At 35.5% G+C, this 21,278-nt stretch overlaps 2 protein-coding genes, 1 non-coding gene and 1 pseudogene across 7 annotated transcripts; all 4 read right to left on the minus strand.

The window, feature by feature from the left end:
- Nucleotides 1–1,269: 1,269 nt before the first annotated feature.
- LOC103344330 (5'-3' exoribonuclease 3-like) lies at nucleotides 1,270–7,743 on the minus strand. Of its 4 annotated transcripts, none has more exons than XM_089043932.1 (23): nucleotides 7,479–7,743; nucleotides 7,267–7,369; nucleotides 7,029–7,105; nucleotides 6,715–6,906; nucleotides 6,487–6,606; nucleotides 6,206–6,268; nucleotides 5,862–5,975; nucleotides 5,606–5,776; nucleotides 5,433–5,510; nucleotides 5,187–5,336; nucleotides 4,966–5,085; nucleotides 4,475–4,570; nucleotides 4,263–4,358; nucleotides 3,865–3,935; nucleotides 3,646–3,774; nucleotides 3,491–3,567; nucleotides 3,368–3,408; nucleotides 3,165–3,239; nucleotides 2,933–3,063; nucleotides 2,719–2,793; nucleotides 2,551–2,626; nucleotides 2,174–2,244; nucleotides 1,270–2,072 (listed from the first exon to the last, which is right to left on the minus strand). In XM_089043932.1, the coding sequence occupies exons 1-23, from the start codon at nucleotides 7,734–7,736 to the stop codon at nucleotides 1,469–1,471; spliced, it is 2,988 nt and encodes a 995-aa protein (XP_088900058.1). In that variant the 5' UTR covers nucleotides 7,737–7,743; the 3' UTR covers nucleotides 1,270–1,468. The 4 variants fall into 4 exon arrangements, with proteins under 4 accessions (XP_088900058.1, XP_088900056.1, XP_088900057.1 ...); XM_089043930.1 differs by having other exon boundaries at nucleotides 1,270–2,075; nucleotides 7,479–7,742; XM_089043931.1 differs by having other exon boundaries at nucleotides 1,270–2,075; nucleotides 5,187–5,333; nucleotides 7,479–7,741.
- A 4,110-nt stretch (nucleotides 7,744–11,853) lies between these two features.
- Nucleotides 11,854–14,298, minus strand: LOC103343847 (putative aldo-keto reductase 1). Of its 2 annotated transcripts, none has more exons than XM_008247487.3 (7): nucleotides 14,140–14,298; nucleotides 13,653–13,820; nucleotides 13,261–13,467; nucleotides 12,984–13,156; nucleotides 12,763–12,859; nucleotides 12,404–12,557; nucleotides 11,854–12,150 (listed from the first exon to the last, which is right to left on the minus strand). In XM_008247487.3, the coding sequence occupies exons 1-7, from the start codon at nucleotides 14,197–14,199 to the stop codon at nucleotides 11,972–11,974; spliced, it is 1,038 nt and encodes a 345-aa protein (XP_008245709.2). In that variant the 5' UTR covers nucleotides 14,200–14,298; the 3' UTR covers nucleotides 11,854–11,971. The 2 variants fall into 2 exon arrangements, with proteins under 2 accessions (XP_008245709.2, XP_088899938.1); XM_089043812.1 differs by having other exon boundaries at nucleotides 12,763–12,855; nucleotides 12,980–13,156.
- A 64-nt stretch (nucleotides 14,299–14,362) lies between these two features.
- TRNAG-GCC (transfer RNA glycine (anticodon GCC)) lies at nucleotides 14,363–14,433 on the minus strand. Its single transcript has one exon. It is a non-coding gene; the product is annotated as a tRNA-Gly (tRNA).
- A 602-nt stretch (nucleotides 14,434–15,035) lies between these two features.
- Nucleotides 15,036–15,915, minus strand: LOC103343849 (NDR1/HIN1-like protein 1 pseudogene; annotated as a pseudogene).
- Between the last annotated feature and the right edge of the window lie 5,363 nt (nucleotides 15,916–21,278).

Consider the following 21,278-nt stretch of genomic DNA (forward strand, 5'->3'; position numbering starts at 1 on the left):
GTTTGCAACTCTGCTTCAAGGTGACATGTTTATTAATTTGTAATTTTGGAGGTTGTGAATGGAATTCTGAACAATTATAATAGTCATCGAATGTTTGCTCTTTTTGTACATATATCATTGAAATTTACATTACATATATACTGAATACAACTCCGCGGAGCACCACAAATGGACGTAGATAGCACTACAAAAACGCTATAGAAAGATATAATAGCCCCATACGAAACTCTGTGTCAGCCGACGTTATAAAACCCCAACTCTACCATAGCGTTTTTGACGTGCTATCGTAGACCCCTTTTCCATAGCGTTTTTCCAACGCTGTGTTTGCATTTTCAATAGCATTCCATTAATTTTATCAGATTGTGTATAGCCGGATGGGTAAGAAAACTCTATAGCTATAAGGAAAGATCATACAAATCATATCTCCAAGGATATAAAATGAACGCCCAAATATACTCTGACATAATTCAGGGGCAGGATCTTTGGAAAGCACCAATACAATTGGGCATGGGTTGCGACTAGACCCTAAACCCTAAACACTGAGACAACATTCTAAAATGAAAGGGAAAAACAAATTGAGTGGTGATCATGTCATTCGGAGCCATTAGATTAGAGTCTAGAGTGTGGTATGTTAGGACTGGGAATCTTTATGAACCTTCAAAAGATGAAATGAAACTAATGAAACTAATGAAATGAAACTAAGGTAAATGAATTGCAGGTGCTGATGAAGCACTGAAGAATGAAGGGCTTTTATCTTCTTGTCAAAAATTGTTACAGTTGTCTCTTATACAAGAACGGCCTGCTGTAAGATAGTTTACTGTCTTAAACTCACATAAAGTGGTCTTCTAATCATTATCGGATTGCAAGAACTCCAGATTAATCAAGGACTCAAATCTGTCTCATCCAGCAGACCATGAATCAGTGTTTTAAATGGATTACAAGGCTAAAGGGGTTTCTAGTTCTATTAGAATTGGGATTCATTGTTCTATTGCAATAAGGATAACTCAAGGAGTTTCTTGATGGGCAAAAACTCCTTGAGTGATGCATATAAATAGAGGAGCTCCCTCTAAGAGCCGACACACACAAAATCTCATCTAGTAATTCACCCCATCTGGAATTTGAGAAGAAGAGCTGCCTACCAAAAGAAGAAGAGCTGTTTACCAAGTGTTCGACAAAAGGCTTCAATGGCAGAACAAGGTTAGTGTTCAAGTTATAATGGCTTAGAAGACTTACACCTGCAGCTTTTTATCTTATACATTTAGCCCAACGTTATGTGATCCTCGAGTAGAATGCCCTGCTTAATTACCAAAAATATGGAATTCCAGAAATTGTGAAGCATAGGAAATAGCTAGCAGATCGAAAATTGTTCATCCTTCAGCCGTAAAATACAAAATAGATGGAATGCGTACAAAACAGTGCTTTTCTTGCTCTTTTGGCAGCCAAGCAAAGAGAGCTATGTGTTAACTAGCTACCAGCGGGGCTTACCTTCAGTATCCCAACTACGTGGAACAAAGTGCGCACTCCCACTTGCTTGGGATGAACGGTTAGCAGCAAAAGGTGAATAATGCTTCGAGGAGTCCTGATGGCCCCTACCGCGGCACTGACCATGTTGCCAAGCATGGTTTGTGTCAGGTGTGAAGCCATTTCTAGACGCCCAGAAAACATTGTTTGCTGACTGAACTCTTCCATTAGGCCTCCAGCCCTGGCTTGATGACGACTTCGATATTTGCAAATCCCTAAGGGTTCGTATTTGATCACCTGAACCAGAACCAGCAACTCTCCACTTTTCATTACAAACAGGTGTCTCATGAAGAGAGGCTTTTTTGTATGCTACTGCACTGTTCGCTGAATATGAGCTAGATGACATTACTCTTTCACAAGGCATTCTTCCTGGAGCATGAAATCGGTCTCCAAAATCAGGACTTGCAATTGCTTTCCCTCTACCATAACCCCATCCAGTGCCAGAAAATTTGTGTATCATATTCGGAGAGCTAGAAGTGAATCTAGCATTGTTCCGGAATCCTTGATTTCCCATATTATCTGGTTTTCTAAACCTTTCCTGAACAAGCTGACTGCTGCATTGCATTTAGTTCTTGAACAATTGAGTTTAAATAGAAATTCGTAGATATGGGTGTGAATAACAAATGAAAGACAGAGCAAGAAGCCAAAGAACCTGGAGCTGGGTGTGCTTCCCTGATATTCGTGCCATAGTTTTGTCTCCATAAGATCGTCTTCAGTGATTGTCTGCAAATGTAGATGGAAAATGTTACAAATCAGGCTTAATTATAACATGCCACTGAATTTCTCTTATGCTAGTTGAAGGATAGTATATTAGGGAGTGAGGACATCTAACTATTAAACTCGAAAATGCATCCCAACAATGTAGTTAGAATACCAAGAACTCATTAAACCAGTGCTAGCAAGGAACTAACCATATACGCAGTGGCAGAGCAGGTAAACCATCACATTAAACAGATACGAAAACAAACATATATGCACGAGACCATTCAAGCTCATGAAAATAATTGCAAATTCTGAAAGTTCGGATACCTTGACAGGAAACTCTACACCAGCAAGTAAACGAGGCACATGTGGACCATCGTTTGGAAGCTCATATCCCACGCATCTATAACATAATCAAATTCATAAAACTTATCCTTCAGGACAGCAAAACATTTACAAGATCAAAATTAACGACTCGTTAGTTTGGTTACTCACAAGACAGAGTCTTCTTGAAGTTTATGATCTCCTCCTTTAACACTGGAAGCATTCTCATGAAGACGTAAAAAACCACTAATTCCAGAACCGAAAGGGGGCAGAGAACTTATCAATAAACATTAACATTTAGAAAATACTGCAAAAGCGGTCCATGAAAGAAAAAATAAAAAGGCAAAGTAACAAAGACAAGAGTTTAGAAAGATAATTGACCTACCACAAAGTGTTGTCAATCTTGATGGGGCAGTTTTCCTTTGTAAACAGTGCGACAATCTGTGATGCCATATTGTGTGTGCTTAGCACAAATAAGCGATCAACTTTCTCTTTATTCCTGTCTCTGTCTTCCCCCTACGCATATTGTAACACAAACTGATAAGACAATTTAAATATAAGAATGGAAAAACATCTCATATCTTTAAGAAATTAAAATATATAAAAAAGTTCCATACCACCAACTCCTTCTCTAACTTTCTCGTTTCAGATAGAAGCCGTTCTTCTTCTATAAAAGGAAGTTTGCAAATGCCCTTTTGGAGATGATAAAGTCAAAAACAATTTTAGAAGGTAAAAGAGAGAACAATCACTAGATGTGAACGAAATGCAATACCAATGAATAACTACCAGAAATCATACAAGGAAAGAAGAGAAGACAAACCTGCCATGTAAAGCGTTTTCCATCCATATCAATTTCAAAATCTATAGATGAAACAGAGCTTGCAATTAATTTCTATCAGATCCCATGGACTAACATAACTGATATTACACAATGTGTACTTACCAGAAGGGTAAAAGTCAATAATGGTAGAACTCTCATCTGTCATAAGTGTCTGATAAACTTTCGGAAGTGCATGAGCACTACAAAGAAGAACGAATGTATTATTTTCTTGGAGAACTTGGTAAGACCAAACTTACAAAACAAAGAAACATAGTTACCTTCTGGGTGGTAACACAGCCATGAGAGTATCGATAGGTAAGAATGGGGAACCTTTTTCAAACTTAGGTTTCACCTGACCAAGGCCCTTTAGGTCGGAAGCAAATGGCGCATAGTGGAAAGGATAAAACCTGATAGGATATTACAGTGAATGTAATGTAACACTACTTTTCATACCAATATCAAATAAATAACTGAAGTCCATATTACATATGACTTACCATGTCCATGATGGGGGACCCGAAAAATAGTAGAAGAGAACCCAGAGCAGTCCTTCAGTGTAGTATTTAACCTAAAGTACATCAGCAATTGGAATTTGCAAATAAGGGGATCTAAAATTACATAAATAAATAAAATCTGTTAAATACACAAGTAGAAAATGTACTACCAAAACCCTAAAACCCTATTGGAATAACACAAGATTGCATCTAATTTTGTGTAGGGTTTGCAAGCAATCAACCAAACAATTTATCAAAATTCAGTAAGATGAATAGTTTTGGTGCGGTCTTTGGCCCTCCATTTTACAAAGAAAAAAGTGCAGCTTCTGTAAGAAACAAAAAAGAAGAACATCATGTGGACTAAAGAAGTATAAGATAAAATTTATGAAAGCCACACGTACTACTTCCTTTCTTTTGCTTTCAATATCCCCTGGCCCTTCTGCAGAAAATTTGTATTTGTAATATCTTTCCTTGTAGCCTGCAGCAGCATATTGTACCTGTGGAAGAAATCAGCAAAGCATGTAAAAATATTTGTTTATATGCTTGGATGTAAACGTTTCACAAGGTATTACGAGAAAGAATATTGAAACTTCAAGAAGGGAATGCTTCATACTTTGTCTGTCCCTAAATCACCATTCTTAAACAGATCAGATTTCCTTCTGATGCTATCTTTCAATTTCTGCTTAAACTCCTTTGTATTTTCTATTATCTGCAAAAATTAAATATAAATGACACCAAAACCCCTTCAGCAGGTCACAAAGTACATGGTAAAACTACTTTATTCCATATATATATATATATGTGTGTGTGTGTGTGTAATCAAGCAAAATAACCTGCAGATACTCCCTGCCCCACTCCCGAAAACAAAAAAGAAAAGTAACAATGGAGTGTTTGATAATGGAATCTTCAATTTAAAGCACATAGACAAAGGAAAACTAAATTCATTTCCATGAAGAATAATGATTGATAAGATGACTCCGATGAGTTGCTAGAAGAATTTAAAGTATAAGCCTATCTTGAAATTCTTCTAGAAACTCGGAGTCATCTTATGAATCATTATTCATCATGGAATACAAAAGAAAACACACACAAACAACAGCGTACTTGAGAATGCATATTTTCAAACATCCCAAATGACGGAGCTTTGGATTCTTCTCCATTAGGCAATGCACAAGTACTGCTTGAATCAGTAGCTGAACTTCCAGCATCAATTTCTTCCTCTAGCTGGCAACCAATTAATTCAGCATTTGTTTCATAATGGGAAAAATAGACAAATACACGCAATATTGTCAGTGATGAATGATACTTGAGCAACAAGCACTTACAGAATCTTTATTAAGGCAAAGACGTCTGAGTTTACGCTCACGTAGTTCTGATCTTTTCTTGAAAATTTTATCTTCATAAGCACCAACAAGAAGAATAAATTTCTCAACCCTGGATAGTTTGATGAATCCTGATTTCTTGTCATTGACCTGCTTTTGAGCATAAAAGAATTGGCATGGTCATGATCTTATCTACATTTTTTTTTCAGGTGAAGAAATGCAACTGAAACAAGGCTAATCATGTTATACCCGGAGCATATCAACCATATAACCCCCGAGATTTTTGAATTCCTTCTTATAGATAGTCATCAGCAAGTCAATTGCATTCTGGAAATGAGTAGTTATCACAAAAAATTAGTCTTGAGTTGAGCTTCATACATTGTATTCCCATCACTACATATCAATGAAGTTTAGCGTAGAACCTCATGAATTTCCAAAGTTGGCATGTGGGGCAGAAAATCATTTCCAGCAAAAAAGCACATAAATATAAAATCATCAATTATACACTCAAGATCAAACTTGAAATTCTCAGGAGGATCATTGATTTGCATATCAAGCTCCAAATATTCCCTCAAAATCCAAACATGCAGAAGCTGAAATTTGGAAGGAAAAATAGAGGTGAGACAACAGAGCAATATTCAAACTACAGGTGATGGATAAGAGGACTATTTCAAATACCTGGTAGGGCTTTTTTACAATGGATGCTTTTCTGTTGCCTGACTTTACAGAAGACGGAGTCATTTCTCGAACAGATTGACAGTTTGCATGTTGCTGCTCCTGGTTTAGAACATCCTGTATCCAGAAATTGAAGTACTTAAAATTTCATCAGTTATCAGAACCTACAACCCGGATTAGTATAAGGAAAGATTTTATAACCCGGATTTTGGTTCCTAGTGCATTAGCTAGGCAGACCTCACTCAATTGGGGTATTGATTATTGGAAACCTTAAAAGCCAATGTGACCAAGAAACCACCAAGGAAACTTCTATATGAAATTTGAAAAATGCAAAGGACTTGTAAAACCTCTCTCAATATGGAAAAATGAACTTCATGTGTTGCCAAAGCCAACATTATCAAATCTGCATCCTGCATGCCAATAATTCACCACAATGTCAGAATTCAATTGTGTGTGTTGAAGGAGTTTATGAAAGACAATCTTTAAACAGAAACATGTTCATTCCCATATAGTTCTTTTCCTTCTTCCTGATTTTCCAACTATATATTATTGTAGCAAAATTAAATATGGAAAACAAAAAATTACAAAAACTATTAAATAGTTGTGTTCAGCATATAATCATTCATACCAATCCATACAAGCAATGGCGGGTGTTTGGATCATACGAAGAAAAATTACGCTGCTGGCGTATGAAAGACATTATTTTGTGTTCCCCTTCTCCAGGAACATTGGCATCAGAAAGAATCACCTAAATCAATAATCATGAAGTTAAAACAAAAAAGAGATGAGAGAAAATAAAAAATGATGGATCATGTGTTCGTCAAGTTGAAATTAGAGTGGCACAAATGGAGCAGACCTTGATGTCCCTCCAGCCTGAATCATTGTTCAAACGTAAACTAATATAGCTGCGAAGAGCATTCGACAATTTGTACATAAAATCAGTTCCAGGGGTGATTATATTTGAATCTAAGACTTCGTTTTCCTTTTTTGGTAACACTTGTTTGCCTTCCAATTCAAACTGTCTTCTCAGCTGCTCTTCTTCAGCATCCTATACAGTTGATACCAACATTTTGGGGTATAAATTTACGTATTTGTATGAACATTAAGCGGGTACAAGAAATTTTGTGTGATTCAGAAACATAATATATGAATTAAAAGCTTAAAACCCACAGCTAATTCCTTGTCCTTGGCAGACTTGAAACGCCTGGCACGTTGTTGATTCATTTTAGCCCTTGGAGCGACTCCATCTACAAGAAATCATCAAGTTTATATCCTTATATAAACTACTTCAATTTCAAAGTATACATAACGATACGCATATCAACTAAAGTAAAGAGATGATCAAGAGAAAGCAAAAATCTTACAAAAGTATTATAACATAGGAAAAAAAAAAGTAAAATTTTGTCACCTATGGCCATGTATAAAAGCTTCCTTGGTCGAACAATGTTGAAAAGTGTGTCAATATATTCAAAAATATTGATGAACACCTCTTCAAAACTAGTTGGTTGCACCTGAATAAATACAGTAGAAATTAAAATATATAACTAAGGATAAAATAAAACAAATTTGAAAATTCTTATAGCTTGTGAAGAGAATATATAGGAATTAATAAGTTCATACTCCATCTTCATCTGATTCCGGGTGAAAGCAGGGATGGATAATCCCATTCATGTCAAGATAAAGGTTATCAAACTCCATGCCATTTGGGTTTGGTGAGCTTGTGGACTCATCTCTCTGGTCGACAATGGCCTTGACCACCGCTTTGGGATACTTGTTGCCCAGCCAACGGAAGAAAGAAGGCACCCCCATTCTCTCTCTCTCTCTCTCTCTCTCTCTCTCTCTCTCTCTCTGTGTTGGAACTGAACTTGCTTCATTCATGCAAGAAGAGGGTGAGCATATGAATCGAGTATACTTTGTATTGCGCGAATATTAAAGGGGAAAAGTTTGGCTCCATAAAATTGAAGATGAGTATGTTTTGACACTTGTCAAAATCTTTTAACTTTTTTTTGCTTTTGAATTCCTTTAATTTTCCTTTCAAAATTTGACAAGTGTCATAATTTTATTTATAAATTTGTATTTTATTTATTCTAAAAAGGAGCTCCTCCGTAAATTTTCGAAATATTTTTGCTCACGACTTTAATTTAAGGTGTATCCTTATTATCCTTCTTAATACTTGACACGTGTCTATATGTATAACTATATTTAGTTTTTTACTTTGTATTTATGGAACTATTGTCTATAATTATGCATATAAACACATATCAATTATTGAAAAGAGTAGTAAGAATACACTTTGGATTGAAATGGTGAGCAAATATACTTTCTTAATTAAGGAGTCCAGCTATGGAGGAATGTAAAAAGACTTATCTTTGCTTTTACTCAGATTATCTTTGCTTTTTTAAAGAGCCAAAATAATCGTAATAAAGACGAATCTTGTTGATATGTTTAGATAGACAGGTAATAAATAATAAATTGTTATTAACCAGACTCTGTAGAAATTAAACTCATTAAGAAATATACAAATTTATAAATAAACCCAATCCTAGACATGTATTTATAAAAAAACCCAAGCACTATTTAAACATAGAAACACACCCAAAATCAACCCCAAAGTCAACCTTTTGGGTGTGTTTATAAATGAGTTTTGAGTGTGTGTAATAATGGGTTTTGGGTGTGTTTATATGTTTAAATAGTGCTTTGGTTTTTTTATAATTTCAACTCCCATTTTGGGTGTTTTAGTGAAACTCCCTAAGAAATATCTCTAGGAAATATCAACTGTCATGATTTGCACGAGTTCCCAATGGGCATAGGACCATTGACTTGATTATGGCTTATCACTCATTATTTATGTGTGGTCCCAAGGATGTAATCATGTCGTTATGGGGAAACTTATTAATCTCTTTTTAACTTCTCTCTTTTACTGTTAGTTTGTGATATTTACGCTAAAAACTACTACATTTTTAACATTTTTATATCTTTATATTTTGTTTAAGTTAAACTTTGTGAATTTTTATTTCTCTGTCTTTTGTCATGTTTGAGTTGGGTACCTTAATATTAGATTTTGTGAACCATTTTTGTATTTCTTCTCTATGTTGGAATATAAAGTATTAATTTTTGAGTCTATAATAATGTAGATGATGAGATTAGTATTTAAGTATTATAAAATATGAAATTGTGGACAATTATGATTATAACGAATGGATATATTATTAATCAATATAAAATGTTAGTGTCATATTAATTTAGACTATTTTAAAAAAATTTGTGAAAGCCCCCCTCTAATTTGAAATCCTGGCTCCGCCACTACTTGACACATGTTTATAGGCATAATCATGATTATATAAATTAAAGTAAAATGTTAATTGCGGTTATGCCTATGGAAGCATGTCAAGTATTAAGTACAGTAGTGAGCATACACCTGTGTTTAAAGTGGTAAGCAAACATATTTTCCAAAAAAACAGCAAGCAATTGCTTCTCAACGACATGAATTTAAAACAGAAGAAAAAATAAATAAATATAAGTGCAAATAAATAAAAAAGGACACTTGGGTAAGCCAAAAGCAAGGCCCATTCCACAAGAAACCAAATTAAGGAATACTAAAATTGAAAAACTACTCACTCAACTCAAAAAAACTAGGGAGATTCACTATTATACCTAACATAGGATCCCAAATTATAAAAATACCCTATATGAAATGGACTTTAGAAATACACCAAAAACCCATTTACAACTTAACAAAAAGCTTTTAACTTCTTTTAAATTACAAAACTGTCTTTGATTTCTTAAAACAAACCCAGTCTCAAAACCTCATAAAAAAGTCCAAGGGCATCAAAGTAATTTAATAATCAAAATTAAATTCAATAGGGTCAGCTATCATTTTTTGGATTTGTTTATAGAATTAAATGGTGTAGGGTTTATTTATAATTTTAGTGCTAAGAATGAATATATGACTAAATATCTAAAAAAACTATCTGTAACCACAAACAAACTTAGATTCGAGATTTACAAAATCCGATAACGAAATTGACGATTGATGAAGGCCACAAACAACGAGAGAGAGAAAAAGAAGAAAAACAAAAGAGAAGTAGAGAGAGAAACAAAAAAGAAGAGAGAAACAGAGAGAGGAAAAAGAGAAAAGTAGAGAGACGAGAGAAAACAAGATGGAAGAAAAAGAGAAAAGTTACATGAAAAAGAAGTGGAGAGAAAAAAAAAGTTAACCACATTATATCCCTCTAAGTTTGGGGCATTATCGAAATGGACTACGGAGGTTCAATTTCATCAATTTACACCCCGATATTTTAATATTCAATCAATTTACACATTCCGTTAATTTAACCGTCTAATTATTTGTGAAATTGATGATGTGGCAAATTACGGACCCACTTTGTTTTTTTGTTTTTAAATTAGTTTTTTAAAATATTAATGTGTTATTACTTTAAGAAATTGTTTTAGGGTAATTTTCATTTTACTATATTGAAGTTTACCGAGTTTCAATCTTTAATACATCAAATTTTTTTTTTGTCTCAATCTTATATTGAATGTTTATTTTTGTAACACTTTCTTACATCTGTGGCCTGTAGGTGCTTACATCAAGCCCAAAACGACAGCAGCGACGCCAAATTTCTACCCAAAACGACAGCAACACCCAATCATGCCCGCGACAACGAAATTCACGCCCACGACGTCTGTCGACCATTCCATCCAGTCGCACTCCTTCCCACTTCAAGAAAAAACACTCACATACTCACAAGCATAACCCTCGCCATTTCACTCTGAAAATTCGCTCTCTGAAAATAGAAAAGCAATCAGAAAGCAACGACCACCAACATCGACGAAAACAAGTGCTGCAACTCATTCTCAAACTCTGAAAGAAAAAAGGGACATTTTGGAAAAGCAAAAGAGAGAAAAATTTTAAAAGAAGCAAAATGGACAAAAATGCCTTATTTATTTTTAGATTTCTAAGGAATCGTCGTTTGTATGTCTTTGATTTGAAAGTTGAGTGGTTTTTCTTTTGAAAAAAGCTTTTTTTTCCAAAGTGAAATTTTTTTTATGTCTAAAACCTAAAAAACCTAAAAAAAAATGTAAGAAACTCTCACTGCCTCACAAAATGAGAAATTATATTGCAGTCACTAATGGGTCTGACACCTTTGCTTTCGTTTCTAAATTCTTCTTCTTCGTCCATTGCGCAAACTAAGCAGCACGTTTCTTTTTGTATTTCTGTTTTGCCTTTTGGATTTGCATATATGTTGTTTCTAAATGATTTCCTACACTACATAGTAGTTTTAGGTATTTTAGCTTCTGGAAATACATGGTTTTATACTTCCATGCTTGAGTTTTTCGAGTTAAGAAGAAATTTTCGTTCGGGCATTTCAACAAACACGTAGAAGGCAAAGTATATAACAGATTGTGGGGTGAAAATTTTTGTTTCAATTTCGAACACTACACAGAAGTTCTATTTCTGTTGGGTCTTGTGCATTTCAACAAAAATGCATATAGTTTTGCAGTTTTATGATTTTGCTAAATTTTGATTAGGGTATCCCAGCTTCTAGATTTCAACAAAACCATGGGTTTATGCTGTCAAGAAATGTGTAGTTTAACAACCACTTTTGTTTATGCTCGAGTTTTTTGGGTTATTCCATGTTGTTTTTGGTTTTCAGTTACTGGTTTGATTGGTTAAGGATGTTTCCTACTATCTAATGGCTTGTAGTTTTTGGTTTTGAGTTGCTTTATAGGTTGTAGAGTCCGTTACTACTTACTACAAAAAATACAGAGGTGTTTATGAAAAAAGACTTAGCTAGTGAACCTATGAAGCTCTTTAAACAGATAAACAATGTTTTCTGAATCTTACCAGACTATTTGAGGAAGCAAGAATTGGAAGCCAACTTGGGTCTTCTTCAAATCTGTTTTCTGAGAAGGAAATACAGAGAAAGAGGAGAAGAAAAGAAAATAGAATGGGAATCTGTGCAGTTGTTTCTGAGGTTTTTGGAGGCGTCGGTTAATAAATTACACCATTTCTTTATTAATAGAAGAGAAATGTAGCATGCATGCACCCATGATTGTTCAGTTACTCAACTCTATACAATCCCACATAACTTATCAATACAAAAGTTCCTTTAGACCTTTGGAGGAGTGTTGGCAAAGTTCCATTGCAAATGCGTCATGCCTGTGTAGGTTCTATCACCAGCTACTTGGTCGATTGGGACAGCATCAGAAACTTCTTTCAGGTCCTCTTCTCCAAGTTTCACCCTCAAGGAGCCAATGTTTGCATCCAGGTTCTTAATCTTTGTTGTCCCTAAGCAGTTGAAAATTCAAAGCAAATGAGCAATATGGACTATGGACATGGAGTGTAAGAACTTTTCTTCGCTCGACTTGAGTTAGTGTACAACATGCTGTCACTCAGAAGCATAATCAAAGTTCTGCCTCTGATTACATCTTAAAACTATTTTCAAAGAAAAAACAACTTAACCAAAAGTCCTTAAACTAATTCACCTTAGGCACGTTTGTTAATTTAAGTTGCAGATAACAAAAGTGTAATGATAGCTCACCTGGGATGGGCACAACATCATCTCCTTGGTGGAGAACCCATGCCAGTGCTAGTTGAGCAGGAGATGATTGGTGCTTTTTTGCAAGGCTTTCTATTTGATTGTAAATGTTCTTGTTCTTCTCCAAGTTCTCGCCTATGAACCGAGGATTTGAGGCCTTAGAAAACATAAAAAAGAAAAATGGATCAGGTTTCTGAACATTCCTTCTCCTAAGAAATAATAAATGTAAGGAGATGAAGTAAAGTCCCCTCAAAGCTTCCTCATGGAAAGATGCACAAAATTAATCACAGCTTAAAGAATATAATTGGGAACATTTGGTTTTACAATGAACTAAGCAGAAAAATTGGTGAAGAAACATTTACCAAGAAGCTATTTGCAGGCACACTTTCTAAAACTGCTTTGCCACCGAAAAACCCACGACCAAGAGGACTGTATGGAACTATACCTATGCCAAGCTCCCTGTATGTGATAACATTACACCATCCAATGAGATAATTGACACATATTAGAGTTGTAATAGGTAGAGCTTGAGTTTGATTCAGAGGACCAATTTTGCATAGCTCAGATAGGATTTTGAACATGCCTGCAAAGTGGAATAATCTCTTCCTCAATATCACGAGTCCAGAGAGACCACTCCATTTGTACAGCTGTGATGGGATGAACTGCATGTGCCCTCCTTATTGTGTCCGGGCTAGCTTCTGATAAACCGATGTACTTTACTTTCCCTTCTTCCACCAGTTTCTTCAGCTCACCAATCTAAACTCCAGAAAGAAAACGAAAAGGTATATAATCAAACTAACATGCAGAGTTCATTATGCAATTGCGGTGGTTGCAGCTGAATAAGGAAAAGAATCACATACAGTTTCCTCTATAGGCACCGAAGTGTCCACCCGATGTTGGTAATACAGATCAATGTAGTCCACACCAAGACGCTTCAAGCTAGCTTCGCAGGCTGAACGGACATACTCAGGAGTACCCTTGATTACAATAGTAGGAGGGTCAACGGTTCCGGTAATACCAAACTTTGTGGCTAATTGAATTTTTTCTCTTGGCAACTGCTTCAAGGCCTGGAAAATTAAAACTTTGCAATTAGGCTCGCAGAAAATCAATAGAAAAGTCCTTCGTTACTTGTAAGGCAGCTGCAAGTTTCTTCTTCTTGACAAGAATAGAAACATACAAAACATTGACTTGTGGAGTTCGTGTAATCATTCAGAAGTCGTTGACAAATTCAGAAGCGGAGAGACATGCATACCTTCCCAATAAGAATCTCATTCAAATGAGGTCCATATACATCAGATGTGTCAAAGAAAGTGATTCCTTTACTGAAGGCATCTTTGATTATCGAGATTCCATCCTCATCAGCGACAGGAGAGTTGTAGACTCCAGACAAGCCCATGCACCCAAACCCCAATTTTGAGACCTGAAAGGAAATCATAAATTCTGAACTAAAGCAGGAAAAACTGTTCCAAGTTTCAGTCTTGGAATCTGAATTCTCTTCCCCTCGGCCATATTATTTTTCCTATATGTAATTTCTTTAGATTCCTTTCCTTTTAGATCAATCCCAAATATAAATTGGATTTGTTAATACAAAGTCTACCCTGCGTTAGGATTAAATCATTGGATTGTTTTCCACCCAAGAAGTCAGCTTTCTGGAAAAAGATGCAACTGATTGTGTTTTAGAGTTGTAATTTGAAAACTATGAACAGGAAAGGATAAGTTGAAGAGTAAGATGTGCGTACCTCAAGTCCTTGATTTCCCAATTTAACTCTAGGAATTTCGACTGTGTTATCTTCAGCCATCTTTCTAAACTTTCGGCTCTCTGTTTTTTTCTCCTTCTCTTTCTAAAGGTTTTTTAGGGTCGTCTCCTCCCAGTTTGGTGGACTGTCTTTTCTGGACAAGGAGGTTGGTGGATTGTTACGTCAAAAAAAAATTTAAATCAGAAAAAGTAAAACTGACGAGTGATGCACCAGCCGGGAATCGAACCCGGGTCTGTACCGTGGCAGGGTACTATTCTACCACTAGACCACTGGTGCTCTTGGTGAACATAAATAGGCATTAGTAAAATATATTAAATAAAACTAACTTGTATAAGAGCATCTTCAAAAGGTGTGTGACAAAAATGACAAAAATTGTAGGAAAAAATTATTCCAATTGAGTCAAATCGTACATGCATTTATAGGTTAATGACAAATATTACTTCCATACATTTTCATTCTTAATGCCCTTGCATTTGACATCTCGCTTGGTGAATTCAACAAATAGCGTGACACATACGTTAGAGATTTCCGTTAATAATGTAATTAGCATTTCTATACATGTAATACTATTTTCCTTCTTTCGTAAGACTGTTGAGCAAGCTTCTTTTCATTATTTACTAACATCTCTTGGTCTTTGCTAGGGGAACATTAACAAAATTCAAGTATATATTTGACATGTGTTTGGATCGTGTTTGATGAAAAGCGTACAGCAGATCTATATATACGGTTTGACGATGTTTGCATTTTGGTCATCCAAGAAGTCAGAGAATGATGACTTCGTATCTTGAAGACTAAATTACGTTAATCATAGACAGGGGATTTATTAACATATAAGAATTTGAATTCCTTTAAATCATATATATCCTCCCAAAAAGAAACAAGAACTCAAAAATTGAAAAAGCAAGGGGATAATTAAAAGAGAAATCAAATTAATTAAGAAGCAGTTGATCTGGGTGCTAGCCCTCCTCTTTACCAAAACAAAACAAAAAAATTAAGAAGCAATCTCCACATCGCAATGATCCACCGGCTGACCCTTGATGAGGTTTGGACCACCGTTGTTCAAATCCCCAAACCTGATATTCGCCGGGCAATGCACGTACAAGTGATACTTGGGCGAAATCCAAGTCCCTACTTTCCACTTCACGTCCCCTTGAAGCTTGATATTCATCAGGATAACCCCAGCATGCCAATCTTGATCCAAAGACTGCTGCGAATATGGCGAAATCGGCATGTCGTAGCCAGTCAAAGGAGGTGACCACACCACAGGTTCCTTGTGTCCTTGGTACGTAGGAGGCAAGAGATACGCCATTGTTATCTGCTGGTCTCGATATGTGGCGTAGACGTGGAGAGGCTGGTACTCTACGCCTATCCGAGAATTAGGGTTTCTAGAGGACAGTGTGACCTGCATGATGATGGTGATGGCGTAGGGCGGTACCTTGGAGACGTTGAACTGATAAACGGTGACGTCTTCGAGGTTGAAGCTTGGCTTGGAGGGGTGGAGAATGAGGAACACAACAAACACTAGGAGGCCAATAAAGACAATAAGGCCACTGGTGCCCCATGCGAACCACTTTAGTTTCCTGCTGCTAATGCAGCCGACGTTGACGTTGGCTATCTTTTCACTCATGGCGGGGAGTGGATTGCGTGGCGGCGAAGGGATCCGGATTGAAGGCAGAGATATGATCTCTAGCTGAGGAAAGTTGTCGAACTAAACGTATGCGGACTAGTGTGAGATAACTTACCAACAGGGAGTTTGATAAAGGGTCTAGTGTGAAAACATATAGCGAAACAAAGTTAGAGTAGGCAAAAATAGAATTTGAGTAATACTTCAAAAAGGTTTGATAGAATCCGATGCATTCACATTCCCACGATTATATAATTCCATGAAAAATTCATGAATTCCTACAATAAATGTTTTCCGTTTTCCTATGAAGAAGATAAATTTAGCTATCTTCTTTCTTGAAAATAACAGAAAAAGATTGCCATGGAAAAATATGAAGTCAACGTAATATATCTAGTAATCAAAGCATGAATCAACTATTTTATGATTGAAATAAATGAATTAAAGTTCGGCAAAACTACTCACCGGATGCATGATCATCTCCATGACTGAACAAAACGTTTGAATATAGGAGAGCAGCCGTACACGAAAGCTCTGCAAACTATAAGATTTAACCCTAATTGTACACAGTATGTACAATGGATAGTTCTCTAGTATATATATATGTAGCGATTTTTATTGTTATTTTTTAAAATAACTTGACGCATTCTTCATGGAACAAATCAGGAATGATTATTTTTTCCAAGCAAGGATTGAAGAAGAAGCAATACCTTAATAAATGCTATTTTTTTCTATCAAAATATATAAGATGATTTGTTTCCATTTTTGTTACAAAAAAGTTGCAGGTCGGTTGTAATTTTCCTTGTTTTTCAATTCATGATCAATGCGATTTTCTTTCAATAAAAAACTGTCTAGTGGATGTATCTTTGGATGTCTGCCATCATTCATAACTGGGGGATCTTAAAAGATATTTCCTTTTCTTTCTTTTTTTTTCCTGTTCTTTTTTTTTTTTTTTTTTTTTTTTTGGCGATGTGTTGCCAACGTTTGTGATGAGAACCGGACACCTTGATGAGGTGTGCCGTAGAACCTTAACACGGTGCGTGTTAACAAAACAAATAACATAATTAGTGGGACACAGAAAACACATTTCTTAAATTCTCTAGCTAAGGATATAATCATTTGTGGCTCATGATCATCTCAAAGAACAAAGGCTTTGCCATGCCACACAAGCTAAGGATATCCTAGAACAAGACTTGGTCTTGCCACACAAGCAAAGGATATCCCTTCAGACCAATTGGCTTGCTTATTATGTACCTGTTTGTAAATTTGTTAAAGCACGTCTCCTTAAAATCGTATTGCACGCATATAAAGACGCAGCAAGATCTTCTTCGATCCTTGATCGTCTTTTGTTTCTTTTATCTTTTTCATAATTTCATGCTTAAAACTAGATGATATCCTTTACAGGAAATATTTTAAATCAGAAAATAAAGGGACAAAATAGAAAAGTAGGGGGTTCAATAAAGCAAAGCTAAAAGATAAAGACACCATTGATGGGAGATTTCAAGCACGGATTTTTCCAAACAGCTAAACTGTGGAAAATGGAATGACCAGAAAGAAAGCAAAGAATCTAATGTGTTTTCTCTTTTCAAAGCCATGAGATGAGAATAGTTATGGAAGTCTGATTATTTTCTTCATCTATTGGACTATGCTTTAAATTTCTTTGTTGAATTAAAAAATCTAGCGAAGAAACATTTTATGCATATTTCTTTGACGAATATTGTGCGTTAGGCCCAATACCCACACCCAATTAGGCCTGAGAGTCCAATATTCGGCTTCAAACTCTCCTTTTTAGGCCTAACTCCAAATTTTGGAAATTACAAATGGGCTCAGCTCGAATGAGATTTTTTTATTTTAAATTTTATAATATGTATTTATTTCTATAAGTGACAGTAGGAGAGGAGAGTTTTTTTCACACACACTGTCAAGGTGTTATGAAAATTCGAATGAAGCCTATCGAACGCCCTTCAATGAATAAAGTAGTCGAGATGCTCGTAGGATAAATTGAGAGCCTCCACATGCCTCCAAGGCCTTTCTTATATCCACAACAAATTCTTGCAGATGAAGTTGGTGTGGACAATCCAAGTCCCTGTGCATCAGGTGCTTCAGAATCTGTAGAAATTACTTTTATTGCTGATGCAAATGAAGTGAATTAATATTAATCAAGATATGGATCTATGTAAGGGAAAGTTAGCAGCTTTACTCTGTATTTGATCCTAGCATAAATATGTTTACATGTTATAATTAATATATATATATATATTATGTTAATTAATCTTTTATAAATGTTTAGTTTATCATGAAATTCTCAACAACAACAAAAACAGCCTTAGCCCAGTCCAACTTAAGTAACCCAATGTAGCCCAACCCAGCCCAACCCAATTCTATACAACACGTTCAAGCCCTAATAGTCCGGCCCGTGTGAGTGGGCTTGGGTCGAGGTAGTAAAACCGACCAAATTAGCCCGAAGAAATGCCTAAGTCCTAAAAGCCCAACTTGGTCCCATGAAAGGCCATATAACCCACTTTCCAAATAATCACTAATGCAGAAAATATTTCCTGACACGAGGAGTGGGTTAGAGAGATTCTCAACCTTAGGTAGTTCTCTATTGTGGAACAAGTGTTTAATTCTCATTGAACTTTCTTTGTTTTATTTTTCTTTCCGACCTTTTTTTCTTTTGGAATTGGATGAGTACCACATAACATGAGTGGTCAAGTCTTCCTCTACGTTGCCTGCACTTGGCTTCTTGCTTCACTAGGCCCAAAAACCTCTTGGAAATTTCATTAGTCTTCTTCATATGAAAGGAAATTTCCTTGGGGTGGCTCAGAATGTGGACAATGATAAATAGACATAGTTGTGTTTGAATATTAATCAACAATTTTGATCACATACTTGGTATCTTCTGCACCAAGTTGAGTTTAGTGGAGAGAATGGTCTATTCCCTTGAAAACAATATATAGACTAATTTATTGTCATGTTGATGGGAGTGGACCAAGAATCATTTATCTGGAGATATATATAAACTCAAGAGCTATAAAAAAATTAGCCAAATAAAAAATCGTTTATTCATTTAATTATTATCATGAATTTTTATTATTATTTATATGAAGTAATATGTTCATCTATTATTCTTTTATCGCAATTAGATGCCGAGTGCTACTATTTCCACCCTCCTATCCTATTTCCCCACCCACCTTATCTTCAAAATTTTAAGGACAAATTTAGCCCTTTGTAAAGTGACTTTTAAGGACTTATGCCACCTTATTAAAATTTAATCAAATGGATTGAAATTTTTTCATAATTAAAAAGAAAAAAAAAACTCTAATGCAACTTAACAGTCTGAACCATAACTCCTGCCGTCATTTACCTCTTTTTTTTTTTTTCTTTCTATTTCCTATCTCTTCAACCTCTCCCCCTTTCCTGTTTGTTTTGTTTGCAACATCTTCCCCCAATCATTTTTGTTTTTTGGGTCAATATCTCCCCCAATCAATAAAGTCTTCTTATGCCACCTCATTTAAATTCATCCAAAAGCCAAAAAAAGTGACACATCACACTTCAATAATTAAAAAACCAATTGCCTCACACTTAAAATAAATGCAAAGGACCCACTAGTGTAGTGGTTTGGAGCAATTGCTCAGCTGGGCAAGGTCATGGATTCGAGTCCTAGTATCTATGTTGTGTGTGTATTTAGTATACTATTGCCACTCTCAATAAGAAAAGTCCTTAAATAAATAAATAAATAAATGGAAAGAAGAATTCGTTCTTTCTTTCTTTTTTCTGTTATAGCTTCTCCCTCCCACAAATTCTCAACTCTTTCTTCCATAAATTCTTATTCATGCTTTCAAAATGACACCAACAATTGAATACCTTTTTTTTTTTGTGCTTAATATGTTGAAGAATATGAGTCCCACATCGGAAACTTGAATAAATAAAATACAACATATAATGAATGGTTCTACTACTAATATCACTGAGGCCTTTTGCGATAAAACCCCACCCTTACTGGGCTTTGTAGGTGGTTAAGTTAGGGACAATATCGGTGTTGTTAGTAGTAGTGACCTATATCTCTGAAATTTAATATGGTATCGAATGGGTTGATTGAATTGGGCTCTATCAATTTTACCCTACCCTTTACCTAATATGTGGTGCTCACGTGTTGGGCTTGAATGATTGACTCCAATACGGACTTGCCTTCCACGTGTGGCCCACTATGTGGTGGTCCCATGTGAGGGGGCGTGTTGAAGAATATGAGTTCCACATCGAAAACTTGAACAAATAAAATACAACATATAATGAATGGTTCTATTACTAATATCACCGAGGACTTTTGTGATAAAATCCCACACCTATTGGGCTTTGTAGGTGGTTAAGTTGGGAACAATATCGGTGTTGTTAGTAGTGGGCCGATGACCCATCTCTCTGAAATTTAACATAATATTTTTCTTATAGTAACAAATTGGAAGATACCTTGAATTTTGGGTGGGTAAGCACCGAGATACAATCAAATCTCCAATCTTGGCCACAAAAGAAATACAAAAAAAAAAAACATCTCTAGCTTATTATAATATATATGGGAAACTACCGAAGATTACTTGTGAACTTTATTAGGTTTTGATTAATGGGCAAATTGTCAGATTTGATTATTTCATATGTTTTTCTTTTAAAACCATCGTATCTCGTACTTGGAATGGAGGAAGAAAATCTTGTGTATGGTGAGAGAAATTGCAAGATATTGAAGCAAAATTGAATTGAGTAACTAAGACACTTGTATTCTTTAAACATGTTGCAGTGTGAAATTTGAAGAACATGCCATAGCTATGAGCTGCTGGATCTTCTTGTATGGTTTGGTTTGCTTTTTGAAGGTGAAAGGGGGAGGCGATGGGAAGAGAGCAACAATCTGTTTTAACGTTTCGTAAAGTTTGTTTTGGGTGTGCAGCCATTTTGTTTTATTTAAAAATAATCTATGTTTGATGTGTCAATTTTTTGGCTTTTGGATGAAATTTAAATAAGATTGCATGCTAATAAAAGTCAAGTATATCATGATAGAGAGAAATCTAAGAAGATAATTCAGATCCATTTTAATGATACTATTAAGTGGACCCAAACCACTGGTCGGCATTGTATTAAAAAGTCCAAATAATCGTTAATGCAGAAAATATTTCCTGACTTGAGGAGTGGGTTGGAGAGATTCCCAAGTTAAGTAGTTGTCTATTGTGGTACAAGTGTTTAGTTCTTATTGAACTTTCTTTGTTCTATTTTTCTTTTTGTCCTTTTTTTTCTTTTGGAATACGATGAGAACCACATAACATGAGTATATGGTCAAAGTCTTCCTCTATGTTGCCTGCACTTGGCTTCTTGCTTCACTAGGCCCAAAAACCGTTCGGAAATTTGATTAGTCTTCTTCACCTGAAAGGAAATTTCCTTGGGGTGGCTCGGAATGTGGACAATGATAAATAGACAAGTACCTCTCATAACAACTGTGTTTGAATATTAATCAACAGTT

The sequence above is a fragment of the Prunus mume genome, linkage group LG1 (genome assembly GCF_029339155.1).
Source record: "Prunus mume cultivar Tortuosa linkage group LG1, ASM2933915v1, whole genome shotgun sequence".
In the NCBI taxonomy this organism is placed as follows: domain Eukaryota; kingdom Viridiplantae; phylum Streptophyta; class Magnoliopsida; order Rosales; family Rosaceae; genus Prunus; species Prunus mume.

Coding starts and splice junctions, on each gene's coding strand:
- LOC103343847 (XM_008247487.3), bottom strand. CDS start 14,199: ATGGCTGAAGATAACACAGTCGAAATTCCTAGAGTTAAATTGGGAAAT. Junction 13,468..13,652: donor ATGAGATTCTTATTGGGAAG/GTATGCATGTCT, acceptor TTAATTTTCCAG/GCCTTGAAGCAGTTGCCAAG. Junction 13,157..13,260: donor CGGTGCCTATAGAGGAAACT/GTATGTGATTCT, acceptor TCTGGAGTTTAG/ATTGGTGAGCTGAAGAAACT.
- LOC103344330 (XM_089043930.1), bottom strand. CDS start 7,736: ATGAATGAAGCAAGTTCAGTTCCAACACAGAGAGAGAGAGAGAGAGAG. Junction 7,370..7,478: donor CGGAATCAGATGAAGATGGA/GTATGAACTTAT, acceptor GTATTTATTCAG/GTGCAACCAACTAGTTTTGA. Junction 5,337..5,432: donor ATATGGTTGATATGCTCCGG/GTATAACATGAT, acceptor TATGCTCAAAAG/CAGGTCAATGACAAGAAATC.